At 41.2% G+C, this 17036-nt stretch overlaps 2 protein-coding genes across 14 annotated transcripts in view; one reads left to right on the top strand and one right to left on the bottom strand.

Annotated features, from left to right (window-relative positions):
- Positions 1-6566, bottom strand: part of LOC135092182 (uncharacterized) — a 14979-nt gene extending 8413 nt beyond the window's left edge. The window contains exons 1-4 of one of the 7 annotated variants that reach the window (XM_063990466.1): positions 6443-6566; positions 4325-4444; positions 2756-2806; positions 1493-1576 (exon numbers count right to left, since the gene is read on the bottom strand). In XM_063990466.1, the coding sequence (XP_063846536.1) occupies positions 1493-1576; positions 2756-2806; positions 4325-4444; positions 6443-6485 (298 nt within the window). In that variant the 5' untranslated portion in view covers positions 6486-6566. Of the gene's footprint in view, positions 1-1492; positions 1577-2755; positions 2807-3882; positions 4249-4324; positions 4521-6442 lie in introns of those variants that run through there. The other 6 variants (XM_063990467.1, XM_063990469.1, XM_063990468.1 and 3 more) reach the window with 6 other exon arrangements.
- LOC135092185 (MTOR-associated protein MEAK7-like) overlaps positions 1-17036 on the top strand; it is a 45463-nt gene that overhangs the window by 16897 nt on the left and 11530 nt on the right. For 3 of the 7 annotated variants that reach the window (XM_063990473.1, XM_063990479.1, XM_063990480.1), the window contains exons 1-4: positions 6518-6650; positions 7418-7600; positions 8016-8231; positions 14986-15138. In XM_063990473.1, coding sequence (XP_063846543.1) covers positions 7466-7600; positions 8016-8231; positions 14986-15138 — 504 coding nt within the window. In that variant the 5' untranslated portion in view covers positions 6518-6650; positions 7418-7465. The other 4 variants (XM_063990478.1, XM_063990477.1, XM_063990474.1 and 1 more) reach the window with 4 other exon arrangements.

The raw sequence follows: 17036 nt of genomic DNA, 5'->3' as shown, positions 1-17036 counted from the left end.
CTAACATAAATCACATCTAACATGGGTCATCAGTTTGCCTCCAAGTCATACTGTAATGGAGAACTCAAAAAAACCTGACATGGGGATGGGACACAGCAAGTCGTAGAGAAGTCTGTAACGCAAGGTATGGTAATTCTAACATGGGGGGGCAGGGAGAAGGCCACCACCACCTCCAGTGCTGTCAGTTTAGTGACTGACCTGTGTCTGCTGGTTTGAAAACTATGCAGTTCTCTCTTGTAACCTGCAGCAGTGAGATCACCTCCGCTTACACCATTAGAAAATCAGTGTTTATCATTTGTATTTAGTGATGAAAGCCATAGCTTTGCACCAAAATAACATGACTGTGTGAACATCAACTGGGGAAGACATGAAGATTGCATGGACCGAAATACTGGTGATGTGAGAGGATATAAAAAAAAGTGAGTGTTGATCACTACATGTACACAATGGTTTGGGGTTTCTTTAATTATTGTTTCTGCACTTTACCAATCCAAGGTTAGCATTAGCATTTAATGGTGTCCATAAGTATCTCAAGTTAACAAGGAAATGATTTCATCACGAGTATAAAAAATATGTAGATGATACAAGGTGAAATCAACAGGAGTGTTCATCACTTGCATGTATGCACACAATAGCTCAGCATGGTTTTTAATGATTGTTAATGTACTGTACTGGTTTGTATTCATAAATCTTTTGATGTTTTATGAACACCTGTGTATTTGTTATCTTCAGTTATATGCATATAAATTTTTGAGAGTTGAAGGTAGTTTGAAAATATTTTGTTTTACAGCTCATAACCAAGAGGACATGAATTTTAGTGCCTGGCTGAATGAAGACACTTTTAGGATTGTCTTTCTTTACATTGTTGCCTTTGCTTGCCTAACACTGAATAGATATGGGATGTAAGCCAAGAAATTGTGATATAACAACTTCACCACATAAGGCAAGACACCAGAATGCCCTGAGCCAGCTGGTGAGGTGCTTAGATATGGTTCAGCCCCTCCCCCTTAGCCATCAGGGGAGGCCTGGTGATGCTGTGAGCTCATACAGGCTGATTACTCAACAAGCTGCAAGACTGTATGCAACTTAGTTGTCTAATGACAGTTTCTGTTTTTAATCAGTAATCTTATCTTGAGTAGGAAATGAAGTGATGATGATAAACAACAGCAATGTAAACTGTACAAAAGCAAGTCACAATTACATTCCCATACAATGCATATTTTCTGTTAAGTCTTCCTATTGATCTTCCTCAGACAAAAAATTGAGGTAGTTATCCACACAGTTTATGCAAGAGTCCTCAATAATGTTTGTGGATTATCCAAATTATTTACCTATCACAAACTCCACTGGGGAAACAGTTGTCTGTTTGAGTGAGTGCTCTCAACACTTTTAATGGATTATCAAAATTATCTACTTGTCACACACTCCACCAGGGAAATAGTTGTGTGTGTGTGTGTGAGCAATGTAACATCCAAGAAACACCAAGCCTCACCTTTACATGTCTTCTGTGGGCGGTCGAAGGGTCCAGCAGAGCCTTGTCGAGAGCAATCTCCAGACTGTCCTGGAGAGCAGCTTGCTGCGAGGTTTAGTGAATATTAGGTGTGTGTTTTTGTGCAAACCTGATGAGGACTTAAGGTGTGTGAGATTGTTACCCTCAACTTTAATGACACCCGAATACTGACCATTATATATTTATCTCTTCTGACTACCTCTACTGAACTTTTCATACCAATCATTGTTTTCTGAGGTATGCCTGATCATATCTTACTAATATCTATTATCATCATCATTATTATTCATGACCCAGTGGGACAGTACTATAGGATGTATTACTATTGGACTGTCATACCTGTCAAGACTGAACTATATGGTAAACTGGTGCAGTAAAATTACCTTGATTTAATTAAAGATGCATCATGTTACACCTACATAATTAGTTATTGAACTGATGCTTGACATTTGAGCTGCCTCATCACACACACCACCATTTCCCCACCAACCTCAGCTCAGCACCACTCTCATGGGGCTACATCAGTTTTATCTGTGGTGGCAGGACACTCAAGACAGGACTAACTCCACTTGGTCCATCATTATGGCTTGCTTAATAATGGACATCCATATTGATACCTCACATTTTGAAATAGAAACTCAAGCATCCTGTATTAGAAAATCTGCTCAGACCAAGTTAATGAAGAGGAAATGTTGAGTTTTGGAATCTTGGTCTGGCAAACTTAACACAGGACTCCTTAACTAATCTAAAGGATTGCTGTGAGAGGAAACAGTTGGGAATCAGACCCCTGACAGGCCACTCAACAGTAAATGACTTGCAACCAATCAAGCCACAAGGGTCACCAACACACTAAATGACTTGCAACCAATCAAGCCACAAGGATCACCAACACACAAGTATGGTCTGGTTTACCTTGACTGTCCCACCACAATAGCTCAGCAGCAGCAGCAGCAGCAGCAGCAGCTGCTGTCATAAACCCACAGTGACATTCATCATTAACATTTCAGACTTATCCAAACTTGATTTCCTAACATTCACTCAGGACTTGAAATTGATCTAAACCTTATCTTTTATTTGATGATTTGTTGTTAAGCTCCTTCCTGGTGATAAAAACTAAAGCATCTACACTTGAACTTTGTGCTAAGCTCCTTCCTGATGGTAAGAACTGAAGCATCTCCACACCTTACCGTCACTTACAAGCACAAACACGTTAGGTATAAATACAACCAACAGCAGCATGTTTACCTTGGTCTTCCATGCCATGCCCATCAAATACTTCGTGGCAGTACACTGGCTCTAGAAATGATGGACAGCTGTCAGAATATTGGCTACGCAAAACAATATGCTACAATTATGGCTTAAAAACTTGAACACATCTCTTTTAAGTGTTTGATGTTGACGTTTAATGATTTTTAGTGTATTTCTTGTACAGCACCTAGAAATGTGTATTGAAAGTTAAGGATGAAGCAGGTATGCACACCACATTGTTTGGTCATTACAGAAGGAATAATATTAAACACTGTCTTCAAAAAAAATTAAAAAGTTACAACAATAGCATACCCTAAGTAGCTCATATTAATACATGTCATCTTTACATTAAACAAATTCTTCTGAACTTTCACAGTGGTTGAAGCACTACAACTGACACCTTCCCTAGTACAGTATATACTACTGAACTGGTAACACTGGAGTTAACCACATCACATTTCATACATGTTAATTAACTTGAACAGCAAGCATTTCTTTCATTGTTTGTTACTGTATTTAGTGTAAGTAACTGCACTTTGTTAATGTTGTGGTGCTGCCCTAACAAGGTTGGGAATTCTGTTCAATGGAGTGACACCCGAGGATCATGGGATTTTGTTGTGTGTTCGACAGGAGGAGCAGACATGCATTTATGACACTAAGGAGTGGAACTAAAACATGGAGAACATTTCCTAAAAAACTGCCATTCCCTTTGACAGATTAGGAAGATTCCTTGGTATGGGAAATTATGTAGTAACAAATCTGCCAATATTTGTGTGGTGGATGTTGCAAAAAATTGGTGTATAGTTTTTTGTGATATCCCACTAAACTATACTGTGGGTGAATGTCACTGAAAGATGACTTGCTTTGACAAAAATTTCTCTGAGAAATCTGTCAAAAGAATGCATCACAAAGGAGTGACAGTTCAACATGGGAACTGCTCCCAGTATAGTACTGGCTGAAGGACACTGTCTCCATGTTAAACACAAAAAAATTATAAAGTAAACTTGGCAGGTCTTTGTAAATCGTATTTCTTCTCCCCCTGTTCAAAATTATGCAATGTTATTTAACTCCAGGTTTATCCATAAACTTAATAAACTTAACATAAAAAAGCAAACAGTCCTTGCCTATGTTATCCAGTCAGTGGTTTCCACATGGGAAGAATAACAAATGTTGACAATCTAGTGCTTTGGGTAATTAGTGTCAGGCTTTTTAAGAGATGGCGAGGGGCTGTGTGAACAGCGATGTGACAGGCAGGGTAGTGAGGAAACACTGAAGTGGGTGGACAGTTGGAAGATAAGGTTCTGAGAGACAAGCATTAAGAAAACTTTCCTGATTGTACAAATAGACCTGACAGATAAGATAATGATACAAGAATGCAGAAGAGCGATAATACAGAACTTGAACAAATACTGAAGGGTGAACAGAGGATGGACAGCACAGAGGGGCGATAGAAGAGTGTAGGGGTGGCGGCGGCGGGCAGACTGTCACCGAGAGGGGTGGCCCCAGCCTGCAACATTCCGCCATTGACAGTGCCACCCAGGGCCATAATAGGTTACTGCCACGTACCTGCCTGCATCTGTTGCATCTCCTTGGGCTGGTACTCCATGAGGGTGGTGGTGATCCCGTTGGCTAGAAGCGGCGGGGACTGGTAACCCATCTTGGGGTCAGCTCCCCCTGTAGCCGCCGCTGTCAGGGCAGTGTAGTGAGGCATTGCTCTCCCTCTCTCTCCCGTCTGCCTCCCTTCCTTACACCTTTCACGGGCCCAGGGTGTAAATGGAGACACTTTAAATATCTCCCGCCGCCACTGTTGTGTAGTGAGGCATCCTGCTCTCTCTCTCTTTCTCTTTCTCTTTCTCTCTCTCTCTATCTCTCTCTCCCTCTCTTTCTCTCTTTCTCTCTCCCTCTTTCCGAGCGTGAGAACTCGCTCCTATGGTTGCCAGCGCTCACCCTCTCCTAGAGCTTTGATTCCACTGTTCGTTAATTGACGGCGTTAATTTGCAAATACGGCATGCCTCCCACAAGCTGCTCATAGTATTGTTGCTGGATATTATTGATGTGATCGCGTACATTAGATGCGCCGGTCAGGAAATTATTGCGCATTTATTTCTCACAGCGTCCCTCTCTCCTCTCCTCTCCTCTCTCTCTCTCTTTCTCTCCCTCTCTTTCTCTCTTTCCTCCCCCTCTCCTTCCCTCCCTTCTCTTCTAGCTGGCGTCGTCCCTCCCTCCCTTCCCTCCTTTTCCCTCCACACATCAATGCAGCTGCTACAGTGTCCTCGTCCTGCACTGTTCATCACTGGAGCCGGTGGAAGTGCCCCCCCCACTCCCCGCTCCCCTCTCTCATCGCCATAACGTTTTGGACCAGAAACGCCCCTTAAATATGCAGTCACCAGATGCAAACTGACTATAGTTAACATGCTACTTCCTATTCCGGGTTTCCTTCCTCCCCCGTCTTGGCTTCCCTTCCTGGTCCAGTCCCGAAGAACAAAGAAGGGCGTGGAAACAGTAGCATGCACTGCATATTAATGGCAGACGCGTCAATAATCCATCTCGTGCTCAATGGAATCAGTAAATGGCTGCATTGGTGACGCTCTTGCTCTACATCACACAGGTCCTTTGTTCGCTGGCTTATCATGGTGTTAACATTCAAATTTGTATACATCACGTGATATGAGAGATGCGTGTTTAGTTTAAAATTCAAGCTACTCACTGCCTGCCTACCTATATATCTCCACTCACACCCTCCCGTTTTTTTTTTTTTTCCCTTCAGTGTGTGTGTGTGTGTGTGTGTGTGTGTGTGTGTGTGTGTGTGGCCCGTATAACAAGTACAGCTAAATTTAATCTTATAAGTACAGTTACATAATATACACTTCTTTGTTACGTTACTCCATCAACATCAACTTATCTTCTCTCTTTGCCCTGATAGCCTCGCCAGACTGTGTTATCCTAGGTCTGGGAACAATTTTACAAAGTAGCTTACTATAAAATATTTAAAAGTACAGAAATTCTATAATATAAAAACAAATTGTCTTAAGGATATGACCCTCACTATTTTGAAGCTTTAGCCTTACACATTCAAATCAAACCTAAGAGACAAGCCTAGTGTAGAAATAAAAGTATCCATTTAGGCAATGCTTGGATGTCCTAACGGAATTAGCAAGCCTTGCAAATTTTCGGTAAGCCGCGTCCCGTAAATCTCGAGCGAGGACTTTCTTGGCAACTCTTAAATCTTACAAATTCAACGTTACTTATTATCCAAGCCTCAAATGATTCCCCCCAACACACACATCTGTAACAGCCTTAGTGCCACATAGTAAATTCGCGTTGGTGCTTCAAAACTGAATATTTTAGTCTACTTTACTTTCCAGGTAAGGTAGCCCCCTCCCACCCTCCCCGTACCCCCTACCCAAGTAACAAGCAGAACACAGGTTTCAGCCCAAAACGCCTATGGAATGCGTGACTAGGCCGTGTTCTAATGCGTGGATGACTGCTGACCACACTACATAAGGTGCACCAACAACCTCTGTGCCTGTGCTGAGTTTTAGGAGAGGAATGGAAGAAGCCGTGAGTTGTGTGCCTCTTAATGACTCCGTCTATTGATTAAAGGGACTTTTGGCGATGGATACTGACGAATCCTACTCATTTCCCCACTTTTCTCCTACATCCAGTAAATCTTCATATACTTACTGTAGTTGATCCACATTCGCCAGGCAGTAAGGATAGTCAGCATGGAATATTTTGGAGACAGACGAGAGGAGTGTTGTATTTCCCAGCGAGTCCCGAACGCGATCAGCTGACCACCAAAACACAGTCAGACGGGACGCACTCTCACCTCTTCGCCTCTCTCCCTGTCACCTCTCACTCCTCCCTGGCTACTCCTGACCGCCACCACCAGGTCACTATAGTCCTTGGAATAATCATAGACTGGTTATTTAGGCATCTAAGTCAACAGAAGGAGAATTAGAGGAGTAGGAAGGACAGCGGCAGTGAGTGTGAAATGTCCAGCAGGAATATTTGAGTGTGGTATTTCATTGTGGTGGTCAGGTGGTGGTTTGTGATTCGTGGTTATAAAAGGTCATATTGAGATGATTTGAAGGTCAGAGTGTGGTCTTGTGCCTCATGTTGTATTAGTTTAGTGTTGACAATTATTGATGTGTTAGATAATGTTTTTCGCATATTTCTTATACACTGTCTTCAATTAGTATTAGGGGTTTTCTTACTTAAGATCAGGTATTCTTGCATTGAGGAAGGGTTGGCATTTGTTCCCTACTATGATTTTGGATTGAGCTCATAAACTGAATGGTTTAAAGCTTGTCAAGGATTCTAATTTACATATTGCTAGATTATTGTTTGATGTTATCGTGTATTTACAGAATCAGGAATGTGTGTGCACGCATGGGTGTTTATCCAATGTGATACATTGTGTTTTCACAATGTGATATATGCCACATACATGCTGATGTACTTAATCAGTTTGTATTGATTTATTTTATATTACCTGAACCATTTACTCACAAGAATGTGTGATCTTGTTTGACTTATAAAGCAGTGTTTTAAAGTGTTTTCTGCCATTCACAAAAACTTGATATTGACAAGTTAACAAAATCTTTGTGTGAAGAATTCATTGCAGTACAGTTTAGCATCACATGTTTATACTTGCAGTGACACAGTAGAGATAGAAACTGCAGGAACAACAGCAGCAGCATCAGCATGGGGGCTGAAGGCAGCAAGAAGGTGGTGAGGGAACAGAAGGAATACTTCACCCCTGAGGAGCGGCAGAATGTGCTGGCCGTGGCACAGAAACTGGCTGGGAGCAGCGGCAACATTACTCTGCCAACGCTGGAGGTGAGGTGGAGCTTGTCTTTCTGTGGGAGTTAATTGAAGGCCTTTGGTGCTGAGTAAAGAATAAGTATGGTTCTTACTTTGGTGTCTTTATTGTGTGTCTTGAAAGTGCCAATGTAATCTGTTGGGGCAAAAGTAACATGCTAGTATTATTTTTTTCCTTTTATTTTCCAAATTTCAGAATTAGCTTTCAGTATTAGTTTGCATGTTTAGGTATATTCATGTTCATATTCATATATTCAGTAAAGCAATAAAGCTTTTATTCATTTTGGATTTCGTTATTTGTTGGAAACTGTCCTTTGTAGACAAGATATAAAATTACTACATACAAACACTGGAAAGGAGGAAGCAGTTATCTTATGCTTAAGTAACTAGTGTGTGTTATCTTGAGTTCTTAGTTGATGCTGGTGTATTGCAGAAACATATAGCCAAGTGGTACAGCCCAGAAATTGCATCACGGTTCATCAAGGTGTTTCTAAGAGGGAAGACCCCCACACCCACATCCCTGACCTGCCAAATGTTGGTGGACACCCTGGGACCGCTGACCAAGGGCACCCTGGAGCAGCATCTCTACCTTACCCTCACACTGGCAGGGGGTGATCAGGCTGGGGTGGACAGTGACAACATTGTTAAGGTACTGGATCTGGTCATTTGTATGTGTCTTTTTATATTTTTATAGGTTGAGTTAAGGGTGGAATATCCTCTCTTTTGTTATCAAATTGAGGTATCATTAAGGTAGTGGATTTAGCTCTTTGTATGTTTATTTATATTTTCATAGGGTTGAGTGAAGCTTTGAATATCCCTACTCTCTTTTAATACCAAGTTATCATGTTTTTTTTGTGAATTGATATAAATTATTTGCATGCATTGTGTCTTCTGGCAATGCATCCCAGTAATCTCAATAATTTATTTGTGTGTGTGTGTGTGTGTGTGTGTGTGTGTGTGTGTGTGTGTGTGTGTGTGTGTGTGTGTGTTGTTATGACCACAAATCCCTGCCCTTCCCACAGCTGCCTCAAATGGACTAGCTTCCTCCAAGTCACCTATGTGGCAGGGTGTAGGGCTTAATATGGGTTACAAGGTCCTTTTTTGACTTTTGCACCCTTTACCAGACAGTTATAACACCAGGTTACTCATACATGAGGTTGTCAGTCTGTTTCCCCCACCAACAGACAAGGAAATATTCCACTAACTACTAACTCCAACAGCTGGGAAAGAATTGCCAGCCACTTTCTAGAGAGAGACAATTACAATGAGCGACAAACACATGTAATGGGGGATTACAGCCCATGATAATGGACCGCCCACACCCGACAAGGTATTTTAGCCGTCTCTGCCAGCAATATGATATCCTCTGCGTCAAAAAGGACATTGGGAACGGCCCCAGATTGCAGTAACATTTAACACAACAACATGAATACAGACAAGTGCCCACAAAACAAACAGGAGGGGTAATTCACCTCTCACTGTAACAAAGTTTGGCTTACACACACACACACAACTGAGGAATCTTGTCCCTGATATGAAGTGCATAACAGTTAACTACACTCCTAGGCAGGCTGATATAGAGACTCCTGCACTACCCATATGGGCCTGGGCATATGGCTGGTGATTATTCACTTATCCCCCTAGAGCAGCTGGCCCATCTAACTGTAAAAATTCCCGCACCCAGTCTCCTCTGTGCATCTGCCTTCTGACTGTACATCTATCTCGTGTGGTAGCTGGGCTATGACTGACCATATCGTGAGAATATGGCTTGCAGCTGCATCTCAGGCAGTGACTCATGAGGGGGAGGAATGGGGACACACCCCACCTTGCCATCGTGCTAACCTCACACTCACAGTAGGCTGCTAACTGATATAAATAAAACAATTTATTTCTGGAAATTCTGAGGACTAAATGATGGGGGCTGGGTGAGTACTGACAACACTATTGTCAAGTACAACTCTTCTGATAAATGTTGAGTGAGGCTCAATTTAAATGAACAATGGGAAGTAAGGAAATTTATGTGGGGAATATAAGTTACTCTGTGTGGGTAAATGTTATACTAAATGCAGTGGGCTAGACTACCTGTCAGAGATGTGTCAAATTCTTATCCCCAGCCAGTCTGTCCTTCTTCTTCTTCTTCTTCTTCTTTTCTTCTTCTTTTCTTCGTCTTCGTCTTCGTCTTCTTCGTCTTCTTCGTCTTTCATCTTCTTTTCTTCGTCTTCGTCTTCGTCTTCGTCTTCTTCATCTTCGTCTTCTTCGTCTTCGTCTTCTTCTTCTTCTTCTTCTTCTTCTTCTTCTTCTTCTTCGTCTTCTTCGTCTTCTTCGTCTTTCATCTTCTTTTCTTCGTCTTCATCTTCGTCTTCGTCTTCTTCGTCTTCGTCTTCTTCTTCTTCTTCTTCTTCTTCTTCTTCTTCTTCTTCTTCTTCTTGTTCTTGTTCTTGTTCTTGTTCTTGTTCTTCCTCTTCTTCTTCTTCTTCTTCTTCTTCTTCTTCTTCTTCGTCTTCGTCTTCGTCTTCGTCTTCGTCTTCGTCTTCTTCATCTTCGTCTTCTTCGTCTTCTTCGTCTTCGTCTTCTTCTTCGTCTTCTTCTTCTTCTTCTTCTTCGTCTTCTTCGTCTTCTTCGTCTTTCATCTTCTTTTCTTCGTCTTCATCTTCGTCTTCTTCGTCTTCGTCTTCTTCTTCTTCTTCTTCTTCTTCTTCTTCTTCTTCTTCTTCTTCTTCTTCTTCTTCTTCTTCTTCTTCTTCTTGTTCTTGTTCTTGTTCTTCTTGTTCTTCTTCTTCTTCTTCTTCTTCTTCTTCTTCTTCTTCTTCTTCTTCTTCTTCTTCGTCGTCATCTTTCATCTTCTTTTCTTCGTCTTCTTCTTCGTCTTCTTCGTCTTCTTCGTCTTCTTCTTCTTCTTCTTCTTCTTCTTCTTCTTCTTCTTCTTCTTCTTCTTCTTCTTCTTCTTCTTCTTCTTCTTCTTCTTCTTCTTCTTCTTCTTCTTCTTCTTCTTCTTCTTCTTCTTCTTCTTCTTCTTCTTCTTCTTCTTCTTCTTCTTCTTCTCTCTCTCTCTCTCTCTCTCTCTCTCTCTCTCTCTCTCTCTCTCTCTCTCTCTCTCTCTCTCTCTCTCTCTCTCTCTCTCTCTCTCTCTCTCTCTCTCTCTCTCTCTCTCTCTCTCTCTCCTTCATCTTCTTCCCATTCTGCTTTCTTCATTTTTCTTTCTACATCACCTTGCATCGCTGCACACAACAGTGTTCATATACTTTCTGATGATTGGTATAGCATTGTTGGGCACTGAAACATTGCTCAGAACTAAACAAACACAGGTACATGTACATATTTGATGGAGGGAGAGTGTAGCTGGGATTGAGCTCAGACCAACAACCAACAACACTGTAGTAATAATAATTGTAATAATAATAGTAGTTCCCAAAAAATTTTTGTTTACAAATTTAGTAAAATTTCATGATAAAGATTAGTTTTAAAATATTTGAAATAGAATACAAATCAAAAGTTATTTATCAGAAAAAATTGGTCTAATATGTGCATAAATTAACTGCAACAATGGGGAGTTTTGGGAACTAATCTGCCGGATGTTGTCACTTCTACATGTCCCCTAGTGACATGAGCTAAAATATTGTCATTGTAAATCCCATGTGCATACAGATGCTTAGAACATTGATCATTATGATACTTTTGAAATTCTGCATCAACTTTTAAATATCTTCTATGGATAATTTTGAGAGAAGTTGGTCAAAACTGAAATATTTTTTTGTAATTATTTAGTAATACTGTTATCAATATTTTAAATATGACATATTAGAAGTCTAAAACCTATTGATTTGGACAATGAAAAAGGAAAAAAATAAGACTACTATATAGTATGACATAACATACTCAATAACATCGTGATATATGAATGTAGTTATTTTGGTGGGGATTTTAGCATCTCTCATAAAGTGAAAGTAACCAAATACCAAAACAAGAGTCTCAGCACTGCTCTGGCATAATGGGAGAGGAATACAGGAAGCCACATGTTCTCGGAGTAGTGGCACCGAACAGGAATTAACTGGTTGTCCAACTACGTGGTTGTTAACTTCAACTAAGGCAGTCCAGTCAGATGTTTGTTTTGGTTAGATATACAGTATTACTCTCTCCAGTTGCCTATTTTCAATTAAAATTGTTGTTTCCATGTACTAGGAGGTTGATCTATGTAATTTGGAGCTGTAAGTGGCACAGACATGTCCTCGTTTTTACTGTTGTCTACATTAATACACTTCTGATCAGTGGTGTACTTTTTTGGAAATCTCAAGATGACCAAATAAATCTAAATGCTAATTCACTAGAAAATCAACTTAAATACTTTTTTTTTCATGAATAAAGTTTGATTTTACCTGTGTTACTACTTACAAGGAATTGTGTAGAAAAGTATATTATATAAGCCCATTGCATCTTTATGTATATAGAATGACACTGTAGGCATATTTTATCTTTTTTTTCTTTTTATGTAGGGACACTGGCCAAGGGCAACAAAATTCCAATAAAAAAAAAAAAGCCCACTGAGATGCCAGTCCCAGATAAGGCTCCAAAGCAGTTGTCAAAAATTGAAGGATAAGTATCTTAAATCCTCCCTCTTGAAGGAATTCAAGTCATAGGAAGGTGGAAACAGAAGCAGCAAGAGAGTTCTAGAGTTTACCAGAGAAAGGGATGAATGATTGAGAATACTGATTAACTCTTGGATTAGAGAGGTGGACATAATAGGGGTGAGAGAAAGAAGAAAGTCTTGTGCAGCAAGGCCATGGAGGGAAGGCATGCAGTTAGCATGAAAATAGCGGTAGAGGATAGCTAGAGATACAACATTGCAGCGATGAGAGAGAGGCTGAAGACAGTCTATTGGAGGAGAGGAGTTAATGAGATGAAAAGCTTTTGATTCCACCCTGTCTAGAAGAGCAGTATGAGTGGAAACTGCCCCCCTCCCCCCCCCCCCCCCCTACCAGACATGTGAAGCATACTCCATACATGGACAGATTGCTCCTATGTGTGAGAAGGGGACATGTCTGGTGCCATGTTTGGTGACATGTCTGCCTGGCTCACTCACTAGTTTACTAAACTGCTCATTATGGTTACTCACTGACCATGTAAGCTACACATACAATATTGTGGTACACTGGTGGGCACCTGACAGGCAGTAACCTGGCACTGTGTCTGGCCTGGTATTGGGATGGTGCTTATTGTGGGAGGATGTGCAAGTGGTCATTTTCCTTTAGGTTCTCTCCAAAGCTGAAGGTGAGCCGTTCTCTCCTGGTCTCCAGACGTGGTGAGCACGCCACTGTAGCTGTTGTAATGGCCACCAAGGGTGATGCAACATTTCTATTTCCACACATTCCAAGGTTGTGTTGTGCAGCTGTGAGGGTGAGATGCCACACCGGGTGCACACATTCCAGTATGGGTTGGATGCACTGGCAGTACAGATGCACCAGCTGCTCCTGCATTACTTTTGATGATCTCACTCAGATCAGCATGAACAGTTGCTTGGACGCCTGAGTGCTGATGTGGTTGGTGTGGTCCTGCCAGGTCAAGCTTGAGATGGTAGTCAGCTCAACCACTTTGGCTGTATTGATGCAGGTGATGGTGTCATCAAGTAACATGTCCAGGAATGCCACATCCTGCCACAAGAAGCCCATGTTGATCAGTTCATATTTATTTGGATTGGGAATCAGTTTCAGTTCCTGCCACTGGTGATGAGTTGCTGGAGGACATTGGTCAGTGAGTCAGCTGTTATTGCCATTGTATGCACAGTAGCATTATCCACAAACTGCTTTATGGGGTGAATTTTGTAGCAGGCTGTTAATGACAGCATGGAAGATTTTGACTCTCATGTAGGCTCCTGGGGCATCTCATGAGTGGTGGGCTGTCACATTGATGTTTCCCCCATTGTACTTGGTCCATTGCTGCTTTCTCATGAGGAAGGATGTTATAAATGGCAACATTGACATTTAGCATCCAAGGTGGTATAGGTGGGTCACTGCTATGCTGTGATTCATGTCACTGAATGCCTTCTAGAAATCAATGGGGCACATCTGGGCCACTGTGCCAGGTTGTTCTGGACCCTTCAGGCTGGTGTCCAGGAGGAATACCATGTACAGTGTGGTGGAGCACTTCTTTATGTTCCCAAAGTAATGCTCATTGGTGTACAGACACATGTCTATTCCAACATTTTCTCAAAAGTGTGTGAGACAGATGTGGAGGCAGCTGGCTTGGCTGGCCATGGCACTGACCATGGGATGGCTGTTTCTGTGAATGTTTTCCATCAGTGAGGGCAGGAGCTGGCTTGTAGGCACTCATTATGAATTTTTCAAGTGGTTAGCTCAGTTTGTATACAAATTCATGGACCAGTTTTTGGGGAATTTCACTTGGGAGAGGAGCTTTATTTATTTGTTATTTTTTTCTGTTTATTATTATTATTTTTTTTTATATTTATAAATATCTTGCTTTGAGTGGCAAGGATGGTGGGTAAGTACATCACTTAGCTCAAGGGGCTGGTGGTTCATGCATATCAAGGCACTGCATTTACAATTTCACAATGATCATTTAAGTTAAGAAATGGGAGATACATTGGTTCTCACTTGTGTTCATTTAACTTTGTAATGTACTTATTAAGCCCGCTGTCACTTTACACAGTCTTTTTTTTTCTTTGCTAGTTTGATTCTTTTTATACACAAATTCAAGTCACAATATTGATCAGAATTTCTTTGTATGTGTGCTGGTTCTTTTTTATCAACTGTTTTATCTCAGGGACCACCCATAGCTGGTCACACTCATGTTTTTGTCACATCAGAAGAGGGAAGTATGTTTCATATTGATGTTTGAGGACTATGTGAGGTGCATCTCCTTGATGCTTCATGGTTGGGCACATTTCTGGGAGTGACCAGCCTGCTCCATCAGTGGTGGAATTGGCTTGTTTGGTGCCTTGAGCTAGCCTCAGCCTTGGCAATATTGTTGGTGTAATATTTATTACACCAACAAGGATAATGTCTGAGTAACTGCCCATGTCATCTATAGCAAAATCCACCCCTGACTGCTGTAATTCAAAATCCAAACTTCCTCATGGACTATCCTTTGTAGGGGCATTGTTGTACAGTGTGTTGGTGGAGGGCGGCAGGGATGCTGTGAGCTGTTGCACCAACACACTGTTGTGTCTGCTCTCTCCAGTTGGGGCTGCTATTTAGGAGGCCCACAGAACTGCGTGTCTCTCAGAACAGGAACTAACATATAATTTTTATGAGTGGGGTCACACTGTTGCTTGGTAAAGAGGTAGATCACATCTCTTGAGGCATTATGTATCATTGAGCATCAAATGATAATTTCTGAGGTTGACTAGAAATGAATAAGCAAGTAAATATTTTGATACACCTTTGTTTCAGTACTTGGAGGTGATCCTTGGTGCCTACCTGAAGATGGTGCTGGGAGGAGCCGGGTGCCGTGGCTGGAGCTGTGGGTCAGGACACAAGAGCATTGGACACGTGTGTCGTGCTGTGCTGCATGATCTGTTGCATGCCGGTGCTTCCTTCAAGGAGGTGAGGAGAAGCAATGTCTTTGTGTTTACCTTGTTGATGTACACAGCAGGATGCAAGGTTGATTTGTTTTTGTTTACATGTGTCTTGGTATCTAATTTTGCTGTATTATTTATTTTTAATTTTTTTATTATTTTTTTATTATTATTACTGTATTTATATACCTATGTTCACAGCATATAGCACTGGCAGGAAGTTCTGCTCATGAATTTATTTATGGAGATTGAGATTTTTTTTTTATGTAGGAGGGCACCAGCCAAGGGTAACAAAATTAAAAGAAGAAAAAGGTTCACTGATATGTCAATTCCTAAACATTCAAAAACAATCATAAAAAGAATTGGGGGATAAACATCTTGAAACCTCCCTCTTGAAAGAGTTCAAGTCACAAGAAGAAGGAAATATAGAAGCAGGTGGGGATTTCCAGAGTTTACCAGAGAAAGGGATGAATGAATGAGAACACTAGTTAACTCTTGCATTAGAGAGGTGGACAGAATAGGGGTGAGAGAAAGAAGAAAGTCTTGTGCAGCGAGGCTATGGGAGGAGGGGAGGCATGCAGTTAGCAAGATCAGAAGAGCAGTTGGCATGGAAATAGCAGAAGATAGGAAGAGATGCAACATTGTGATGATGAAAAAGAGGCTGAAAACAGTCAATTAGAGGAGAGGTATTGATAAGATGAAAACCTTTTGATACCAACCTGTCTAAAAGAACAGTATGAGTGGAATCCCTCGATACATGTGGAGCATACTCCATACGTGAACGGATAAGGCCCTTGTACAGAGTTAACAGCTATGGGGGTGAGAAAAATTGGCAGAGATAACTCAGAATGCCTAACTCCATATAAGCTGTTTTAACTAGGGATGAGATGTGAAGTTTCTAGTTTAGATTATGAAGGACAGACAGGATCTTCAGTGTAGAAGAGTGGAATAGTTGTGTGTCATTGAAGAATAGGAGATAGTTATCTGGAAGGTTGTGTTGAGTTCATAGATGGAGGAATTGAGTCTTTGAGGCATTGAACAGTACTAAGTTTGTTCTGCCTTAATCAGAAATTTTAGAGAGATCAGAAGTCAGGCACTCTGTGGTTTCTGCATAAGCTGTTTAATTCCCAAAGGGCTGGATGTCCATGAAAAGAAGTGGAAAATTGCAGGGTGGTATCATCAGTGTAGGAGTGGATAGGACAAGAAGTATGGTTTAAAAGATCATTGATGAATAATAGGAAGAGAATGGGCGACAAGATAGAATCCTGAGGAACACCACTGTTAATAGATTTAGGAGAAGAGTGACCGTCTACCACAGCAACAATAGAATGGTTAGAGAGGAAACGAGATAAAGTTACAGAGAGAAGGATAGAAGGCGTAGGAGCATAGTTTGGAAATCAAACCTTTGTGCCAGACCCTTTCAAAAGCTTTTGATATGTTTGAAGCAACATTGAAAGTTTCACCAAAATTCCTAAAAAACTACCAAGACTCAGTAAGGAAAGCCAGAAGATCACCAGTAGAGTGGCCTTGATGGATCCCATACTGGTGACCAGATGAAGGTTGTGAAGTGATGGATGTTAGGAACAGGCTGAATGTAGGCAAACTTCCAGCAAGAAGGAAAAGTAGATGTTGATAGACAGAGTTAGAAGAGTTTGACTAGGTAAGGTGTGAGCACAGAGGCACAGTTTCGGAGAACAACAAGATTCCATCAGATCCATAAGCCTTCTGAGGGTAAGGCCAGTGAGGGCATGGAAATCATCACTGTAAAGGATCTGAATGGGTAGCATGAAGTAGTCAGAGGGTGGAGGAGAGGGAGGAATAAGCCCTGAATCATCCAAGGTAGAATTTTTAGCAAAGGTTTAAGTGAAGAGTTCAGCTTTAGAAATAGATGAGATGGCAGTGGTGCCATCAGGCTGAAATAAAGGA

Source organism: Scylla paramamosain, chromosome 39, assembly GCF_035594125.1.
Source record: "Scylla paramamosain isolate STU-SP2022 chromosome 39, ASM3559412v1, whole genome shotgun sequence".
In the NCBI taxonomy this organism is placed as follows: Eukaryota; Metazoa; Arthropoda; class Malacostraca; order Decapoda; family Portunidae; genus Scylla; species Scylla paramamosain.
The sequence above is the reverse complement of the archived record's forward strand: the minus strand, read 5'-3'. Positions and strand labels throughout refer to the sequence as shown.